At 52.0% G+C, this 20,203-nt stretch overlaps 1 protein-coding gene across 1 annotated transcript; it reads left to right on the top strand.

The window, feature by feature from the left end:
* Positions 1-1,964: 1,964 nt before the first annotated feature.
* Positions 1,965-19,578, top strand: ISG20 (interferon stimulated exonuclease gene 20). The gene is made up of 4 exons (XM_043434543.1): positions 1,965-2,158; positions 2,454-2,705; positions 17,956-18,156; positions 19,365-19,578. The coding sequence occupies exons 2-4, from the start codon at positions 2,478-2,480 to the stop codon at positions 19,449-19,451; spliced, it is 516 nt and encodes a 171-aa protein (XP_043290478.1). The 5' UTR covers positions 1,965-2,158; positions 2,454-2,477; the 3' UTR covers positions 19,452-19,578.
* The last annotated feature ends 625 nt before the right edge of the window (positions 19,579-20,203 follow it).

Below are 20,203 nucleotides of genomic sequence, written 5' to 3'. Positions count from 1 at the left end.
GGTTTTCTTTTTGAGGTCTGTTAAATGAAACTGAATGTCTTTTGGTGAATACATTAAGAACCTGGGGAAATTCCTTTCCAAGCCGCTAATCTTTGTGACAATTTGGAGGCAGTCAGATTTGACAGCTCAAATCTTGTTCCATGTGGATCTGTGGTAGGAAGCAAAAGGGGGGTGATCAACTTACCCCAGTACCTACAGACAATTTCCTCATTAAAGCTGATTCTATTTTTGCCCCAGTTGTAACTCATTTATTCAATAGATACTGAGTGCTCCTTATGTACTAGACATTGTTCTAAAGGGTCAGAGTTCTAGCCTGGGAGAGCCGTCGACTTAAAAAAATATTCACAACCAAAAAGATGAGAGTTATGTTTTATTCAGTGGGATTTTTAGGACTTATACCCACTCCAGTATTCTTGGGCTTCCCTTGTGGCTCAGCTGGTAAAGAATCTGTCGGCAACGCGGGTGACCTGGGTTCAATCCCTGGGTTGGGAAGATCCCCTTTAGAAGGGAAAGGCTACCCACTCCAGTATTCTGGCCTAGAGAATTCCATAGACTGTATCGTCCATGGGGTTGCAAAGAGCTGGACACAACTGAGGACTTTCATTTCAGGCCCAGGAGACGGCATCCCAAGTGGCCACGGCATCCCAAGTGACCCTGAGAGAACTGCTCCACAGAGGTGAGGGGAGAAGCCAGGTTATACAGAGGTTTTGAAACAAAGTTTTGCAAAAAAACACCCACAAGTTTTGAACTTTTGTAACAAAAATTTTGCAAAAGTTTTGGGTAGTCTGAACATCAAAAGATTATTGTTAATTAAAGAAAACCAGATATCCCAAGGGCTTCCCAGGTGGTGCTCGTGGTAAAGAACCCGCCTGCCAATGCAGGTATACGTAAGAGACGTGGGTCCGATCCCTGGGTTGGGAAGATCCCCTGAAGAAGGGCACAGCAACCCAGTCAAGTATTCTTGCCTAGAGAATCCCACGGACAGAGAAGTCTGGCCGGCTGTGGTCCATAGGGATGCAAACAGTTTGACATAGCGTGCATGCATGCACAGATATCCCAAGTTAAGGAATTCAGTGCTTTTCTATGCATGGGAAGATGCAAGAGTCTGGGCTCACTGGAGTCATTCCTTTCATATGCATCTCAGCTATCCCAGGCCAGTACCCTGTGTTCTTTTCACATCCTGAGCTCCCTTGGGCTCACCATAGGGAGGGTGGCTGCCGTCTGATGACTGTTAGACTGTTAGGCACCTTCCTGAGTGCCCTCAGGCTTTACCAGATCACACTGGAGGGCTACCCTGCTGATGTCAGTGACATCCTTGTCTATGGATATGGCAGGAGATACTCCATTTCTCAGAGCATCAGTTCAGTAGCTCTGTCGTGTCTGACTCTTTGCCACCCCAAGGACTGCAGCACATCAGGCTTATAGCCCCTAGGTAATACAGCCAGGCTGGTGGGGGCTCTGCCCAGGCCTGCTTCTCCTTGTCCTCAAACAGTGTCAGCATAGCCAGAGGCAGAGCCCTTCAAAGGCAGGCATGACCGTTTCTGAGACACCCGCTGAGCCGGTGGAGGCCGTAGGGCTCCCTCACTGCCTCCTTGCCTCTGCTGGGTCAGCGGTGGGGGCTAGCCCCCCTTGCGTCCCAACCTTCTCCTGCACTTCCCAGTTAATAACCTCAGTGTCCCAAGAGCCAGTTCTCCCTGCCCCCACGAATGACCTCACAGAGCATCAGATTTGGTGGTGGCTCTGGAAGTTGTGGGACCGTCCCTGGACTCCAGTCCCCAGGATGTTTATTCTCTGGGCAGAGGGTGAGAACCAAGAGACAGATGTTGCAATCTACAACATTCACATCAGCCGCGTCACCTGAGGAGGGGCGGGCTTGAGGGATTAGGTGAAGGGGCAGGGGCAAAGAAAGATGGGACACCCAGACACGGAGCTGGCCACCAGCTTCGTCAGTCCTGACTCTGGCTACTGAGCTCCCCACAGGCCGGCAGCCCTAGGAGATGAGGCAACCCAGCCCACGTGCCCGGCCTCCGCCCCTGACTTCACTTGATAACAAACCAGAAACTGAAACAGGGTCAGGATTCCCGGCTTCAAGTCAGAGATGAGTCACTGCTAAGAGCAACTGCAGTAGCTGAGAAAGGGGCATCAGAGAGGCAGGCAGGTGAGAGCGGGGGACAGGATGGGGGCTTCCAGACACTTCTCCGGGGCGGTGGCCAGGGGTGGTGGTGGGAGGGGGGCATCTTGGTCCTGAGGCTGCCTGGCAGGACCCGGGAGAGGCCGTGGGATCGCCGGGTGAAGAGGCCAGTTGGGGTGGCAGGGATCCAGCTTCTTTCTGTGCCAGGTGGTGTTGTGACAAAGGGCAGGGCAGAGGGTGTAGGCTGCCTGGGAGGTGGCTGAGGACGCCTGGGGCCTCGGGCAGCCTTTCAAGTGATGGCTCTCCTGCCGCCCCCGTCCAGCACATCTGAGCGTCCCGGGGGAACATGGCAAGGAGCGCAGACGTGGTGGCCATGGACTGCGAGATGGTGGGGCTGGGGCCCTTCCGGGAGAGTGGCTTGGCTCGCTGCAGCCTCGTGGACTACCACGGCTCTGTGCTCTACGACAAGTTCATCCGGCCCGAGGGTGACATCACTGACTACAGGACCCCGGTCAGCGGAATCACAGCTCGGAACATGGAGGGGGCCACTCCGTTTGCCGTGGCCAGGCTGGAGGTAAGCGAAGGCCAGATGCCAGCCGGGTGAACACACACACCCACACATACACACTCCTTTGGTGCTTCCCCTGGGTGCTGGATCTGTGACCTGACTCCCCACCACCCCTGCACCTGGGCGTGAGAAACCCATTGGTGTGGCCATCGCATCCCCAAGGATCAGACATCAGACAACCTTAGGCTCGCCTCTGGGAGCAGCCTTCATGGCATCTGGTCCACCTTGCTGGTCTCATGATGGGGACATCCTGCCTGATGCTCCCTGCACACTGATTTGGGGGCTAGATTCCCCATTCTTTCCTCTATGCTGGCTGCCTCCAGGGAGCCCAGCGGGGGAAATGGGGGGTGGATGGGGCTTGGAGGCCCTCACTGGCAGGGGACCCCTCCCTGAGCCCTGGGAGAGCTCGCTTCCAGACCCCCACAGGCCATCCACCCTTCCAGGTGGGTGGGGCGTGCCAAAGTCTCCCAGTCCTCTTGCCCTCCAACTTGCGACACCTCCAGTTTACTTTCTGTTTCTCTGAATCACTCGATGAAAAGGAAACTCAGTCCCTCTAGAAGTGGCATCAGGGTTTAGTCATTTCTGGGAAGGTGAGCTCAATCTGGGGAAGTTCATGAAGAACAACACAAAGGCACAGGGTTCACTTTAGTCCCACGCCCCGCACATGTGTGTGGCTCCCTGTGCCAGAGATGAGGCCACAACAATAGCCACTGTTTTCTGAGCACTCGCTACTCACCGGATGCTCCCCGAGTTCCATCCGGGAGCTCATTCATGCCTCACAAAGCAGCCTGCCAGGAGCGTCCTCTGGAGCTGTTAGGTCAGGGCTGAGGGCCAGGTTTGGATCCTGGCTTTGCGCCTTAAGTGCTAAGTGACTTTGTGCAGGTTCCTTGAACTCTCTGGACCCCATTTCCCCGATGGGCGTGATAACAGTAGCAATCTCACAGGATTATTGTGAGGCTTGAGAGAGGGCTTGAAAAGAGTGCCTATAGAAGTATTAAAAACCCATTAACTAGGGACTTCCCTGGTGGTCCAGTGGTTAAGATTCTGTGCTTCCAGTGTAGGGGGTGCAGGTTCCCTCCCTGGTTGAGGACCAAAGATCCCACAGGCTGTATGGCACGGCCAAAAAATACAAACAGAGAACAGAATAAACCTGTTACTTGTTAGGATTCTTCCCTTGTTCCCATATTGCAGATGAGGAAACTGAGAGTCTCTTGAACTAAATGTTGGTTTGCTAGGGCTGCGGAAACAAAGTACCACAAAGTGGTGGCTTAGACAAGAGAAATGTCTGTTCTCACAGATCCAGAGGCTAGAAGTCCCCCGTCAAGGTGTCAGAAGGCTCCTTCTGAGGGAAAACCTGACCTGTGTCTCTCTCTCAGCCTCTGACGGTGTGCTGGCCATCTGTTTATTTAGTTATTCGTTTATTTTGGGCTGCACTGGGTCTTCGTTGCGGTGCACAGGCTTCTCACTGGCTTGGAGCACAGGCTCTAGGCGCACAGGCTTCAGTGGTTGCAGCACGCTGGCTTGGAAGTTACAGTTCACGGGCTCAGTAGTTGTGGCGAAATGGCTTAGTTGCTCTGTGGCATGTGGAATCTTCCCTGACCAGAGACTGAACCCATGTCCCCTGCATTGGCAGGCAGATTCTTATCCACTGCGCCATCAGGGAAGTCCTGCTGGCCATCTTTGATGTTCCTTGGTTTAGAGAAATGTCACCCCAATCTCCGCCTTCATGTTCACACATGCATGCCTCTGTACCTAGATTTCCCCTTTTTATATGGACACCAGTCGTATTTGTTAGGGCAGCAGTACCAGCCTTTTTGGTGTCAGGGACTGGTTTCATGGAAGACAATGCTTCCATGGATGGGGGCTGCGGGATGGTTTCAGGAGGATTCAAGCTCAGTAGGGTGTGAACCTCTGAGAATCTAACGCTGCCGCTGATCCGAGAGGAGGCAGAGCTCAGGTGGTGATGAGAGTGACAGAGAGCGGCTGTAAATACAGGGGAGGCTTCGCTCGCACCGCCTCTCACCTCCCGCTATGTGGCCTGGCTCCTAACCAGCAGTGCACTGGTAGCCGGGGACCCCTGTGTTACGGAACCAGCACACTCCGTTATGACATCCTAACAATAACACCTGCCATGACCCCATTTCCAAAAAGGTCACATTTTGAAATGGTTGGGGCTAGGGTTTCAACAAGTGGATTTGAGGGGAAACATATTGAACCCATATTACTGAGTATCTCTTACAAGTTCAGAAAAATAGAATGTAGAAGGCTCAAAACTTCTAGACCTGTGTGTCCAATAGAGCATCATCTGTGACTAGTGAGCACCTGAAAAGTGGCTGGTCTGAACTGAGATGTAAATATAAAATACGCACTGGATTACAGAGACATGAATTAAAAAAAGAAACATAAAATGCCTCAATAATGTTTAACATGGATGATATGTTAAAATGATAATATTTTGGTATGTTAGGTTAAATAAAACATATTGAAGGTAATTTAACCTATTTCTTTTAACTTTTAAAATATGGCTGCTGATGATTTAAAATTATACACATGGCTCACATTATGTTTCTTTCTATTGGACAGCACTGTTCTAGAGGAGCTAACAGGATACTAAGGAGCTCGGAGAAGGGGGCGCAGTACATCAGGGTGGTTCTAGGCAGGCTGCACGAGGCTGGTGCTGTTTGCAAAGGGGTGGGAGGATTCAGGGCCTGCAACTCAGTGTCATAGGGAGCCACTGAAGGTTCTTGAGCGAGAGCATGGCTGGATCAAAACCACTGTCAAGAAAACCTGCACTGGGGTGCTGGGGAGACTGGGCGGGAGTGAGGAAGGAAATGACAGTAGAGAGAGGAGTCAGAGAGACTGAGGAGCAGTTGCAAGGATCTTAGTCATCGGCAGCATCCAGAGGATGGGGAAGAAGGAAGTGTTAGGACAGAGAACAAGAAGGGGAGGGGCAACACGAAGGAGAGGTGGGGCTGTTCAGGTGCCAATGGGAGGCCCAGGGACCCTGCGTGGAGCTGCCCACACTCAGACCCCCACGGAGCAGTCAGGTGGGCCGCATGGCATCTCTTCTCCTCCTTCCCTGTCCCTCCCCACCCCAAGGTGGAAGAAAGGGCAGAAGAGTCCAAAGCGGGGGAGAGGAGGCCGCAGAGAAATGGAATTCCCCGGACGCCCTCAGGCACTGGCCTGGGAGTCAGGACACCTTGGTCCTCATCCACACTTGGTGCTGAGATGCTTCTTTTTCTCAGCTGGAGATGATGCCAGGCCCTTCCGGTGTGTAACACGGAGTGCTGCCCAGAGTAGGTACTTAATAGCCATTCAAGAGGGCTCCCCAGGTGTCTCCAGTGGTGAAGAATCTGCCCACCAATGCAGGAGACGCAACAGACAAAGGTTCAATCCCTGAGTTGGGAAGATCCCCTGGAGAAGGAAATGGCTACCCATGCCTGTATTCTTGCTTGGAAAATCCCAAGGACAGAGGAGCCTGGGGGCTATAGTCCACGGGGTCGCAGAGTTGGACACAACTGAGCGTGCGCACGTGTACACACACACACACACACACACACTCTCACACACACACACTCACACACACACACTCACACTCACAGCTGTACGAGGAGGGAGGCGGGGATCCAAAGACAGGGCAGATCTTTGAAACCACCCTGTGGTTCACATTTCCTGCTCTGTCACTGACTGGTTGGTGTGACGTTTGGCAAGTTATTATTGAAACTTTCTGAGGCTCTGCTGTCTCATCAGTGAAGGAGAAGCTAACATGTCCTCCCTGGCCTTGAGAACACTGGGTGTGGTGATGTGGTCTGTAGCTCTAAGCACAGTGCCTGGTTCAGGGTTGATGGTCACTCCATGTGCCCCTGGAGAGGGCAGGGCAGAAACTCAAATTTTACATCCAGTCCCCTTTCCAACTTCCCCTGAGAACCACGGGCTTAGATTCTGGTTCTCGTTTTCTGCACAAGGTAAGCTCCCTGCTCATCTCTCCTACCCGGCTGCCAGAGAAACTTCCCCAGGCCTGGCTCAGATCACAGTCCTCACTCTCATCCCCACCCCCTGGTTCAAATACCTGCAAAGGCTGCCCATTGCCTAGAGTCCCCCTATCCCAACATCCATGGTCCCCCAAACCCCACCTACCTACCTTTTCTTGCATCTCTCTCAGTTCAGCCATCACCCCTCAGTGCTTCAGTCCCATCCCATCCCCCTCCCATTCCCCATTCCTTCCCCTAGAAATACTGTCGTCCTGGCAGGCTCAGGCCAGGGGTGTCCTGTGTGATGCTCTTCCTCACTCCTCACCCTCTCCACCCCCACTCTATCCCCTTGGGAGTCTCACTCTCCTTGCTATAGCCCACACACTCAGCATGCAGGATTTCAATTCTCCCACCAGAGATCGAACCCATGCCCCCTGCAGTGGAACCACAGAGTCCTAACCCCTGGACTGTCAGGGAAGTCCCATAGACCACACACTTTAGAGGTTGCCTGGCCACACACATAGGTCTGCCTAGCTCTGCAGCTCCAGCTGTGTATTTTATCTACCCCAGGTTGGAGACTGTGCTTTGAACATAACAGGTGCCCTGAGAATGTTTGTGGGACTGGAGTTGAATTGATTTTCGTAATACTACAGGAGTCCTGGGGCTTCCCAGGTGGCGCTAGTGGTAAAGAACCCACCTGCCAATGTAGGAGACCTAAGAGACGCAGGTTCAGTCCCTGGGTTGGGAGGAAGATTCCCTGGAGGAGGGCACGGCAACCCACTCCAGTATTCTTGCCTGGTGGGCTACAGTCCATGGGGTCACAAAGAGCTGGACACGACTGAAGTGACTTAGCACGCACAGGAGTCCTGGCAGCTGCATGGACCAGAACTGCCTCTGCCCTCGTGTTGGCCTTTGCTGTCAAGATGCGGTAATACACGCACAGTCCAGGGAGCAGAAGCAAGCACACTGTCTTTAGACTTGGCTGGATGTGGGTCCAGTCCCAGCTCTGCCACCTGATTGCCCTACGTCCCCCAGCTTGTTGCTAAACCTCTCTGTGTCCATGCTCCTCTGTGACGTAGGGCTGATGTGACAAAGTAGCACAGGTGTATCCAGCATCATGACCAGGCCCTGTTCTAAGCGCTTTCAGCACACCACTACTTTTATTCCTCACCACAGCCTGGAAGGTAGTCTCATCACTCCATTTTATAGATGCGCAAACTAAGGCACAAGGCTGAGCAGACTATCCAAGGAAGGGGAGGAACAGAGACTCAAATTCTGTCCCCGGGGCTTCCTCTGGGAAGTTCTGATCCTGTGATCAGTGTGTGGATGTGTGAGTTCACTTAACTGTGAGCGCTAAGTGCCTGGTGGTGTTGTTTAGTCACCACGTCGTGTTCAACTCTTTGCGACCCCACAGACTGTAGCACACCAGGCTTCTCTGTCCCTCACCATCTCCAGGAGTTTGCCCAAGTTCATGTCCACTGAATCGGTGATGCCATCCAACCACCTCATCCTCTGTTACCCTCTTCTCCTCTGCCTTCAATCTTTCCCAGCATCAGGGTCTTTTCCAATCAGTCGTCTCCTCACATCAGGTGGCCAAAATATCAGAGCTTCAGCTTCAGCATCAGTCCTTCCAGTGAATTCTCAGGGTTGAGTTCCTTTAGAATCGACTGGTTTGATCTCCTTGCTGTCCAGGAGACTCTCAAGAGTCTTCTCCATGCCTGGTGTACGCATGGACAGTGTCAGTGCAGCATGAGAGTGAAGCTGAGGGATGAGGCAATTGCCATCATTTTCTTTTTTTTTTTTCAAAAAAAAAGATATATATATATTTTAAATTTTATTTATTTATTTATTTTTGGCTGTGCTGGATATTCACTGTTGCAAGGGCTTTTCTCCAGTTGCAGCGAGTGGGGTCACTCTTTAGTTGCAGTGCAGGGGGTGGGTTTTAGGGTGATCGGGCTTCAGTAGTAGCAGCTCCTGGACTCTAGAGCACAGTCTCAATAGATGTGGTGTACAGGCTTAGTTGCTCTACTGCCTGTGAGATCTTCCCGGATCAGGGATGGAACCTGTCTCCCCCGCACTAGTGGGCAGATTCTTCGCCGCCGAGTCACCAGGGAAGACCCTGTCGTTTGTTTTCATGAATGAAGACATCGAGACACATTGACCCCACTCGTCATCCTCAGTATTTCAATCCCAAAGGCCAGGCTCGCAGAACCTGAGATGTACCAGGGGACTCACAAAAGGGCAGAAGTCTATTAGCCATTTATCAGACCCACAAGGCCAGGTGACACCTCTCAGGTGAGTCAAGGGCTCGCCAAGCCTTGGTTTCTTGAAGGCATTTTCCAAAGGCGGCTCACCAACCTGTCTCTTCCTCCCATGGGAATGGGGAGTGGACCAAGCTAGCAGTGAGCCATCAACCAGGTCGTAGAAGCCAGGTGGCCTCTGAGGAGCCACTAAGCCCGCTAGTCCTCCCGGGACACCCAGGAGCAATGTGGCCACAAGGCACCAAAGCTTCGAGTGGACTCCCCTCACCCTGTTCTCTTTATTTTTTATAATGGTATTATATTGCTTTTTTAATTTATCTTCAATATTTATTTATTTGGCTGTGTTGGGTCATAGTTGCTGCACACAGGATCTTTGCTCTCACATGTGGGATTTTTTTTTGTAGGGGCACACAGGCTCTAGAGCATTTGGGCTCTGTAGTGGAGATGTCTGGGCTCAGTGGTTGTGGCACATGGGCTTGGTAGCTTCACAGCATGTTGGATCTTGGTTTCCTGACTAGGGATTGAACCCATGTCCCCTGCATTGGAAGGCAGATTCTTAACTACTGAACCACCAGGGAAGTTCCGACACTGCTTTTATAATGCAAGGTAATTGCCTTGTTATCTTCTGACACCTGTAGGTCTGACTGTCATCTAACACAGTGGTTCTCAGTGCACCGTGATGCTGCCCCCAAGGGGACATTTTTAGCAACCTCAGGAGGCATTTCTGATTGTCGTAAGTGAGGCGGGGAAGGCTGTCATTAATATTCAATGGCTTGAGGCTAGAGATGGTGCTAGACATCCTACAATGCACAGAACACACACTCACACCAAAGAAGTATCGGGCCCCAAATGCTAGTAGTTCCCAGGTTGAGGACCCTGGTCTACAGAGAGCCCCATAAACCAGACTGTCAGCACAGGAGGGAACCTGTGAGGAGACTGAGGTCCAGAGAGGGGCAGTGACTTCGTAAGGACACACAGCAGGCTGGGCTACAACTCAGTGCTCAGATTCAGAGCTTTCATCTGACAGGTCAATGCTCTTTTTAAAAAAAAAATATTTATTTGGCTGCACTGGCTCTGAGTCAAGACACACGAACTCTTCATTGTGGTGTGTGGACGTCTCTCCAGTTGTGACGCGCAGGCTTGGTTGCCCCTCAGCACGTGGAATCTTAGCTGCCCAAGCAGGGATGGAACCCATGTCCCCTGCATTAGAAGGCAGATTCTTAACCACTGGACCATCAGGGAAGCCCCTCAACACTCTTTTAATTCATGTTTTAATCTAATGATGATGGTCAATAACTTGTAATTCACTTAAAAAAAACCCTAAGTTTTCTATTTATTTGTTTTATTTTTGGTTGCACTGCGTCTTCGTTGCAGTGTGTGGCCTTCTCGTTGCTGTGGTTTCTCTTATTGTGGAGTGCAGGCTCGTGGCACGTGGGCTTAGTACGTGGTGCATGGGCTTAGTTTTTCCACGACATGTGGGATCTTCCTGGAGTGAGGATTGAACCTGTGTCCCCTGCACTGGCAGGCAGATTCTTATCCATTGCAGCACCAGGAAAGTCTGTAACATACTTGTGTAAATAAATGTTCTTCTACTGTTAACTGGTGTAGTGAGTAGCATCTACCCCATGACTGGGATTGGAGAATTATAATGATGCTGTTAGTTCACAAATAGAGAAACTGAACCTTGTGAGTCATCATGGCTTAGGTGGGAAACGGAAAGGAAGCCACAGTGGCTTGTGAGCAGGGAGTGGTTTCAGCTGCACAGTGACATAACCCTTGCCTGGGTCAAGGACCCTGTTGGGGTCCCGACACCTGGCATGTCTTTCTGAGGCTCAGCCAGGTGGAGGAAGACAACTTTGTCATCCAGGTTTTCCGTGGGTTAAGCAGCCTTGTGGGAAGCAGACACAAGCTAGGGGCCAGGACACCCGAAGAGCCTGGCAGGGTTCAGGAGGAAAGAGGGGTACAGGGCCCCTCATGACAATGGCAGGAGGGGACTTCCACAAGGGCAACATTCTTCAGAGTGCCTTATAATCACCTCTCCTGGCACCCAGGCATGGACAGATGGAAAGACAGACATCAGAGCCAGCATTTCCAAACTCGTCAGATGGGAGGAATACCCTGCAACATTTGCTAATGCCCCTCCCTGGTGATGATGCTTTGGCCGGTCTGGAGTAGGGCCCCACCCTCTGGTCTTTTAACAACGGCCCCCGGTAATTTTTTGATCAGGCCCATCCGGTAAATACTTGGACTAGAGGGAAAACACAGTGGAAAGAGGATGCGGGCAGATTCCTGCACCTGGGCCTGTCATTCCCCTAATGAGTGACATGGTACACACCACCCGGCACCCCCTGTCCCTGTGGGTAAGATGCTACGACAATCCCCACCTTATAGGGCCCATATTCCGGAATCAGAAATCTTTACTGAGGGCTGTCACCGGCTCAGCAGCGGAAATTATTAATTAATGTACTTTTTTCTGTTAGATAATATTTTATTTAAAGTTATTACATCACTGTTTTTTTTTTTTTAAGTTTTTATTTTGCATTGTTTAGTTCAGTTGCTCAGTCATGTCTGACTCTTTGCGACCCCATGAACTGCAGCACAACAGGCTTCCCTATCCATTACCAACTCCTGGAGCTTGCTGAAACTCATTTCCATCAAGTTGGTGATGCCATCCAGCCATCTTATCTCTTTATCCATTTAATTTTTTCTCTTCAGTCAGTTCAGTTCAGTTGCTTAGTCATGTCCGACTCTTTGCGACCCCATGAATTGCAGCATGCCAGGCCTCCCTGTCCATCACCAACTCCTCGAGTTTACCCAAACTCATGTCCATTGAGTCGATGATGCCATCCAACCATCTCATCTTCTGTTGTCCCCTTCTTCTGCCTTCAGTCTTTCCCAGCATCAGGGTCATTTCAAATGACTCAGCTCTTCGCATCAGGTGGCCAAAGTATTGGGAGTTTCAGCTTCAGCATCAGTCCTTCCAATGAATACCCAGGACTGATCTCCTTTACGATGGACTGGTTGGATCTCCTTGCAGTCCAAGAGACTCTCAAGAGTCTTCTCCAACACCACAGTTCAAAGGCATCAATTCTTCGGCGCTCAGCTTTCTTTATAGTCCAACTCTCACATCCATACATGACCACTGGAAAAACTATAGCCTTGACTAGACGGACTTTGTTGGCAAAGTAATGTCTCTGCTTTTTAATATGCTGTCTAGGTTGGTCAGAACTTTCCTTCCAAGGAGTAAGCGCCTTTTAATTTCATGGCTGCAGTCACCATCTGCAGTGATTTTGGAGCCCCCAAAAATAAAGTCTGCCACTGTTTCCATTGTTTCCCCATCTATTTGCCATGAAGTGATAGGACTGGATGTCATGATCTTAGTTTTCTGAATGTTGAGCTTTAAGCCAACTTTTTCACTCTCCTCTTTCACTTTCATCAAGAGGCTTTTTAGTTCTTCACTTTTTGCCATAGGGTGGTGTCATCTGCATATCTGAGGTTATTGATATTTCTCCCATTAACCTTGATTCCAGCTTGTGCTTCCTGCAGCCCAGAGTTTCTCATGATGTACTCTGCTTATAAGTTAAATAAGCAGGGTAACAATAAACAGCCTTGACGTATTCCTTTTCCTATTTGGAACCAGTCTGTTGTTCCATGTCCACTTCTAACTGTTGCTTCCTGACCTGCATACAGATTTCTCAAGAGGCAGGTCAGGTGGTCTGGTATTCCCATCTCTTTCAGAATTTTCCACAGATTTTGTATTGGGGTATAGGCAATTAATGGGGCTTCCCCAGTCGCTCATTTGGTAAAGAATCTGCCTGTAATGCAGAGGACCTGGGTTTGATCCCTGGGTAGGGAAGATCTCCTGGAAGAGGGCATGGCAACGCACTCCAGTACTCTTGCCTGGAGAATCCCATGGACTGAAGTGCCTGGCAGGCTACAGTCCATAGGGTCACAAAGAGTCAGACACGACTGAGCATGCGCATAGCCAATTAACAAACAGTGCTGTGACAGTTTCAGGTGAACAATGAAGGGACTCAGCCATACATATGTGTGTATGTGCACTCAGTCCATGTGTGCACCATAGCCCTCCAGGCTCCTCTGTCTGTGGAATTTTCCAGGCAAGAATTCTGGCGTGGGTTGCCATTTCCTCATCCAGGGGACCTTCCCAACCCAGGGATGGAACACGCATCTCTTGCGTTTCCTGCACTGGCTCGCAGATTCTTTACCACTGAGCCACCTGGGGCTAGGAAGCCCTGGCCATACATGTATCTATTCTCCTCCAAATAGACATTATTAATTTCCACTCTGAAATTAATAATGCTAATACAATCCCTAGGTTCTCAACAGATGGTAATAATAACAACTGTAATAATCATGACAGGTTTAGGCAGTTCTGGACACACAGCATCTCAGCAGTCAACTCACCCTCTGTGTGACCTGGGCAAGCCTCTCACCCTCTCTGATCCTCAGCCCTCTCCACTATAAATTGACATTAAGAACATTCTTGTTGTGAGGTCTCATGATGAAGTGAGGAAAGTACCTGACCCAGAGCCAGGCAATGAGAACGAATGGATGAATATCCCCTTCCCCCACCCTCTCCAGTTCTTTCCAGGAACCTGAGCCTCCATCTAGTGCATTGGACACATTTGCCTCACGACCCTGATTCAGGGCAGGTCAGCAGCCAGCAGGTCACACAGCCCAGAGGCCCTGCCAGCTGGCACCTCCACACCACCCTGGATTTCCCTCTCTGCCTTGCCTCAAAAAGTCTGTGGCGCTTACCTCTCCAGGCTCTCCCTTTACAAAGAGGGAAACTGAAACCCAGAGGTGGCCCTTGACCTCCCTGAGACCACACAGCAAGTCCCAGAATCTTTGTCCTGAAGAGTTGACATCTCCCTGCTAAAGAGACAGGTCTCCTTCCTTCCCTGCTTCTTTGTCCTTCTACTTCTTGTTCACTTCATCTTTTATTTGTCTCATGATGAGTCTTATGATCCTGAATGTACCCATGCCCACCCTCCCCCCACCCCCCCCGCGGGGACCCCTGGGCTCGGGAAGTGATGAATTTCCCGGGAATCTATCCTGCGATGACTTGGCCCACTTAGCCTGGGACCGGCTACTGTGGTTGACTCTGGGATGTCACAGCCCCCTCAGGGCTTTGTGTGAACTAGATCTGAGTCATCTCCTAGACAAGAAAACAGGCCCCGCTGTTCAGAAACATAAAAGACGTCAGCAAAGAAAAGCATGTGGGCCCTGGCCGCCCAGCACAGCCACATCCCCCAGCCTGGGCCGCAAGCCCTCCCCTGCATGCTGCCTGAGTCCTTTCCCTCACACATAGGGTTCTCCTCCAGCCTCTGCTCAGAGGTCGTGTGCCCTCATTGCTCAGGGGGCCCACAGACCTCCAGCATCCCCACCACCTGTTAGAAAGGCAGAATCCCGCAGTTGAATCCAGATTTTGGTGAGGTTGACCAGCTGATCCCTAAGCCCAAGTGTGACAAGCACTGGTGTCTCTCAGGAGTGGAGCTTCTTGGAGCTCCTCATTCTTGGAGCTTTTTCTCCGGTCCCTAGGTTGGGCGGTGGTCTGTATGGAGAAAGTGTTAGTCCTCAGTTGTTATCGACTCTGTGTGATCCCATGGATTGTCGCCTCTGTCCATGGGATTCTCCCAGGCAAGAATACTGGAGTGGGTTTCCGTTCCCTTCTCCAGGGGATCTTCCCAACTCAGGGATCAAACCCAGGTCTCCTGCATTTCAGGCAGACTCTTTACCACCTGAGCCACCATTCCCAACAAAACCTCAGTAATGGAGGGGCTGATGGTAGGATGGACCCACCCTGTCCCCAGTGCTGTGACTGTGGAAAGGTCCCCTCACTTTTAAAAAAAATTTACTTATTTGGCTGCATCACATCTTAGTTGCAACACGCAGGATTTTTGTTGCATCATCCAGGATCTATCCTTGCAGAGCATGGTCTCTCTAGTTGATACACACTGGCTTACTTGCACCATAGTGTTTGAGATCTTAGCTCCCCAACCAGGGATCGAACCCACTTCCCCTGTGTTGCAAGGTGGATTGTTAACCACTGGACCACCAGGGAAGTCTCTCACCTCACTTCTGGGAGACTCGGCTTCTCTTCTGCAAAGTGGCCACAAGGGCGAGCAAGTCAAAGGTCCCACTTGATGTCTGGGGAAGCAACTAGAAGCAGAAGCAGGACACGGGAGGGTGTTAGCCACCTGGAGGTTCCTTCCTGGGCACAGAGGAAGAGACGAAGGCTGCTGAAGAGCTGTCCAAGGCAGGCCTGAGATGGCCATGAGCTGCTGCCCAGACGGCACCTGGGACAGCTTGCCCCAAGCACCCCCCGACCCCGTCCTCCCCAGGGGGCAGCCGAGGGAAGGAAAGGTGGCCCCTCTGTGTGGCCAGTGACTGAGGCTCTCTATTTGGCCACCGTGGGAGAGGAGGCAAGAATAGAAGCAAAAGGGGTGGCCTGGGCACATATGCAGGGCTGGGGCACTCTCAGGGTCGCCCCCTGCACCTTGCCTGGGGGGCTGGCAGAGGCTGGGAGCAGGAGGCTCTTCCACATAACGTGGTGTGACCAGCAGGCACTGGAGCCGGCCTGCTGGTTTTGAGGGCTGGCCCTGCCACGAACTAACTGTGTGACTGTCCCAGTTATCAAATGATGCTTAGCAAGTCACCCCAAAACCAAGGGCTCCAGACAATGTCAATGTTTATGTCACCCACACATCTGCAATCTGGGCAGGGCTCGGACAGGGACAGCTGGGCAGCTGAGGCACCCGGCAGGCCTGGGGTTGGATTCACGGGATGAATTCACCCACCTGTCGTGAGGCTGGGGCTCCTTGGGCACAACTCCGTAACTCAGGGTGGTCTCCCCAGCATGGTGGTTTCAGGGTGACTCAGGGATCCTGGAACACCGGCTCCATCGAGAGCTCAGACATCACACAGCCTGGCTCATATTCAAGGTGAAGGGAATCAGATGGCATGTTTTCTTTTCTTTTAAAAATTTGATTTATTTTTGGCTGAGTTGGATCTTCTTCATTCCTGCATCCCAAGTGGGCTTTCTCTAGTTGTGATGAGCAGGGGCTACTCTCTAGTTGCGGTGCACGGATTTCTCCTCGTGGCTTCTCTTGTTGCAGAGCACGGGCTCTGGGCACTCAGGCTTCAGCAGTTGTGGCGCCTGGGCTTAGCTGCTCTGCAGCATGTGGGATCTTCCCAGACCAGGGATCAAACCCATGTCTGCTGCATTGGCAGGCAGATTCTTAATCTCTAGACTACCAGGGAAGTCCTAGGCTCCATCTTTTCTGAGAGGAGTGTCAAGGAATCTGCAAATATTTTAAAATCATCAGAATCACCTTGAGTAAATTATTCCATTTCTTGATAGTTCAGTGTTTTCAACTGCAAAATTCAGTTAAACATAGCCCTCACTCATACCTGTACTGGTTTTCTACAGCTGCTATAACAAAACCAAAGACTGCGTGGTTTAAAATAATGCAAATTTACCGTCTCACAGTTCTGTGGTTCAGAAGCCCAATGGGGGTTTCATTCTTCTGAGACTGAAGTGTCCATAGGGCTGTTTTCATTTCTGGAGCCTCCGGTGTATGTTAGCTGCTAGTCATGTCTGACTTTTTGTGACCCCATAGATTGTAGCCCACCAGGCTCCTCTGTTCACGGAATTCTCCTGGCAAGAATACTGGAGTGGGTAGCCACTCCCTTCTCCAGGGAATCTTGCCGACCCAGGGCTCGAACCCAGGTCTCCCACATTGCAGGCAGATTTGTTACCCTGTGAGCCTCCAGGGAAACCCCGGAGGAGGCTCTGGTGGAGGATTCATTTCCTTGTCTTTCCCAGCTCCTGGCTTCTTGTGTTCCTGACTCCCGGCCCCTTCCTCTACCTCCACAGCCAGAGACAGCCCATCAAGTTCTTAAGTCAGATCTCTCTGACCTTCACATATAAGGACCTTGGGATTATGCTGGGCCCCTCTGGATCATCCAAAAACTCTCCCTGAAAAAAAAAAAAAAAAAAAACACCTCTTCCTAGTTTTGCTTTTCGTTGCTCTGGGTCTTTGTTGCTGCGTTTGGGCTTTCTCTAGTTGCGGAAAGCAGGGGTTACTCTCTAGTTGTAATGCATGGGCTTCTCACTTTTGTGGCTTCTCTAGTTGCAGAGCACCGACTCTAGGTGAGCAGGCTTCAGTAGTTGCAGAACGTGGGCTTAGTTGTCCCAAGGCACGTGGAATCTTAGTTCCTGGACTAGGGATCAAACCCATGTCCCCTGCATTTGGCAGTTGAATTCTTAACCACTGGACTACCAGGCAAGTCTCAGAAACTCCCCCTCTTTTAAGGTCATCTGATTAGCAACCTGAAGTTCATCTGCAACTTTAATTTCCCTTTGCCATATAACATGTTTACAGGTCCTGGGGATTAGGAAGTGGGCATTTCTGGGAGGTTATTATTCCACCTGCCTCAGGAGGGTTGTTGAAAGGATTAAATAACATAATGTATGTGATGAACATGAGTGAGTGCCTGGCTCATGGGACCATTGGCATTGCTATTATTCAAAGTAAACTATTAGTCGCTCAGTTGTGTTCCACTCTTTGTGACCCCACGGACTGTAGCCTGCCAGGCTCCTCTGTCCATGGGATTCTCCAGGCAAGAACAGTAGGGTGGGTTGTCATCCTCTTCTCCAGGGGATCTTCCCAACCCAGGGATCAAACCCAGTCTCCTACATTAGCAGGCAGATTCTTTACTGTCTGAACCACCAGGGAAACCCCCAAGGCAACCACCAAAGAAGCTGGGATAGGCCTTCGGGCGGAACTAAACTGTTGAAGGTGATGAGGGGCCTGCTGCAGGCTCTTTTTCTCCCTGATATATATGTCCCAAGCCCAGGGAGGGACGGTGGTTTGCTCCTGCTCACGGCAAGTCCAGGAGGCGCTGCTCCAGGCCCGCCCCTTTGATGGCACCGAGTTTGTCCCAGACCCACCTGGAAGGGCCCTGGGTGACGTGTGGGGCCCGTGTCTTCCTGGCCAGATCCTGCAGGTGCTGAAGGGCAAGCTGGTGGTGGGCCACGACCTGAAGCACGACTTCAAGGCGCTGAAGGAGAACATGAGCAACTACGCCGTCTACGACACGGCCGCCGACCGGCTGCTGTGGCGCGAGGCGGGCCTGCAGTACTGCCGGCGGGTCTCCCTGCGCGTGCTGAGCCAGCGCCTCCTCGGGCGGCGCATCCAGGTGAGGGCCGCCCCGTTACCTGGCGCGGTGGGCGTGGCGTGGGGGGCTGGCCTTCCCTGCAGGGCTCTAAAGCCCCCCAGTGCCTCCAGAGCGCATGTGTGGCCCCAGAGATGCTCTGCTCACCCCGACTCCCCCACGTGGTCCTGAGAGGCGCGGGCTTTCCCCGGAAGGAGGGCGGGCACCGCGTCCATCTGAGAGCTGACCCGGGAAGCCTGTAGGGTGAGGACGAGGGCCAGGGAAGGGAAGACAGCCCATCGAGGTGATTTAGCTTGTTTTCAGTCAGGCCAGTTTCCCTGCGGGTAACTGAGGCTTCACCCTCCAGCCCACCTCTGGGGGAACGCTGTAGAGCGCAGACCTCGGGCGTCCCCAGGGAGCCGCACCGTTTACACACAGCGCCCATCAGGCCGCAGCTGATGCTGCTCTCGGGGCCCTAACTCCGAGCCCCAGGCGGGGGCAGGCCTATGCTAGGAGGTCACCAGGGCAGAAGGGCCCAGGGAGGCGGGCTGGACACTAGGAGCTGCGGCCACTTGGGCTCAGCGGATGTTTAAGAAGCACTTGCTCAGGGCCAGGCTGGACCAGACGCTGAGGACCCGGGTGAGCAAAGTCCTGCTGGTCCTTGAGAAACTCTTGGTTGAAGGGAGGGAGGCCCATGACCTGTCCATCAATGCATCTGAGCGGGGAGGGCAGGTGTCCTGAGCAGGGACGGAGGACAGGGGGCAGGCAGGAAAACAAGTCCGAGTAGAGGGTGCAGGGTGTGTCTTGGTGCAGGAGGCAGGGGAGGGGCGCCTGAGGAGGGGAGAGCCCGAGCCCCAGTCTGAGGAGTGGCGGGGGGCAGCTTGTCTGGGGAGCAGGAATGTGCAGGAGGCAGGGGATGGGCTTGAGTTTGGGCCCCTCTGCAGGGCTTATGGCCCCAGGGACCCAGGACAGAGTGTCAGCTCCTGGATTCACTTAAGAGTCCTGTTCTCAACGTGCTGAGCAAGGAGCACTCTGGAAACATCTATGTCCATGTTCCCCGGGCCCTGGGCTCCCTGTGAGAACTGCTTGAAGCCAGGCCTGCTCCAGCCACCAGCTGAATCTGTTCTATCAGAGGCTTTGGAGACTCACCCCTGACCCACTTCAGCCCTGGACTCAGGGTGTGAGCAGAGAAGGCCCAAGTCCCATGGCGCCTGGATTCAGCCCCCAGTCCCTTCTCTGTCCTGTGTCTGCAGGACAGCGTGCTGGGACACAACTCGGTGGAAGACGCCAAGGCAGCCATGGAGCTCTACCGCATCTCCAGGAGAATTCGAGATCAGTGAGGGCTGCACGCCTGGTGGAGTTCAGCCCCTCCCCAAGGACTAGGGGCCTTTTGTCTCTTCAGAACAAAAACTCTGTTGCTTTTGTAAAATGCATTTTTAGCAATAAAATAGCTCTATATTTTCTCTACTCCCTTGGATCCTCCTCTTTTTCTTTCTTCTCTCTGAGCCCGGTGTTGGTGGATCCTACCCAGAACTTGAGAGGGCAGCCAACATGAACTGGGATGGGGGCTCAAGTGTTCCCATCACTTAAGGGATGTCAATGTTAAGGAGTGTCAGTTTCCTTAATGTCTTGAGTCTGCGAGTCTGAGAAATCCATGTGACAATTAATACAATTAATTATCTCCACCTGCCTTTCTAGCTGCATTTATGCCCAGAAGGGGGAACTCTTTCCTGAGGATGACACCCAGCTCCGATGTTGTGCAGTAGAATCATCTGCAGAGTTGTTATTTTAATCTCTGACTGGGTCCCTCTTCAGCTTCACTGAACCAGAATCCCTGGATGTGGAGGTTGGGGTGGGGCAGGCACCTGTTAGTATTTTGACCTCCAGAGGTGATTCTGATGCGTAAGACATTCAAGTCACATAAGGTACCTTTTAATCACCCTGGTACTTGAGCATCACCTAGGGGCTGCTGGGCCCCATCCCAGAGTTTATGATTCAGCAGGGCTGGGTGGGGGAAGTCCAGGAATCTGCATTCCCGATAGGTACCCCCTTGATGTCTTGTGTGGATCTGGGGACCATGCTTTGAGAAGCA

The sequence above is a fragment of the Cervus canadensis genome, chromosome 17 (assembly GCF_019320065.1).
Source record: "Cervus canadensis isolate Bull #8, Minnesota chromosome 17, ASM1932006v1, whole genome shotgun sequence".
NCBI classification, from domain to species: Eukaryota; Metazoa; Chordata; class Mammalia; order Artiodactyla; family Cervidae; genus Cervus; species Cervus canadensis.
Note: the sequence above shows the minus strand (reverse complement) of the source record. Positions and strands in the feature narration are given on the sequence as shown.

Coding starts and splice junctions, on each gene's coding strand:
- ISG20 (XM_043434543.1), top strand. CDS start 2,478: ATGGCAAGGAGCGCAGACGTGGTGGCCATGGACTGCGAGATGGTGGGG. Junction 2,706..17,955: donor TTGCCGTGGCCAGGCTGGAG/GTAAGCGAAGGC, acceptor CTTCCTGGCCAG/ATCCTGCAGGTGCTGAAGGG. Junction 18,157..19,364: donor TCCTCGGGCGGCGCATCCAG/GTGAGGGCCGCC, acceptor CTGTGTCTGCAG/GACAGCGTGCTGGGACACAA.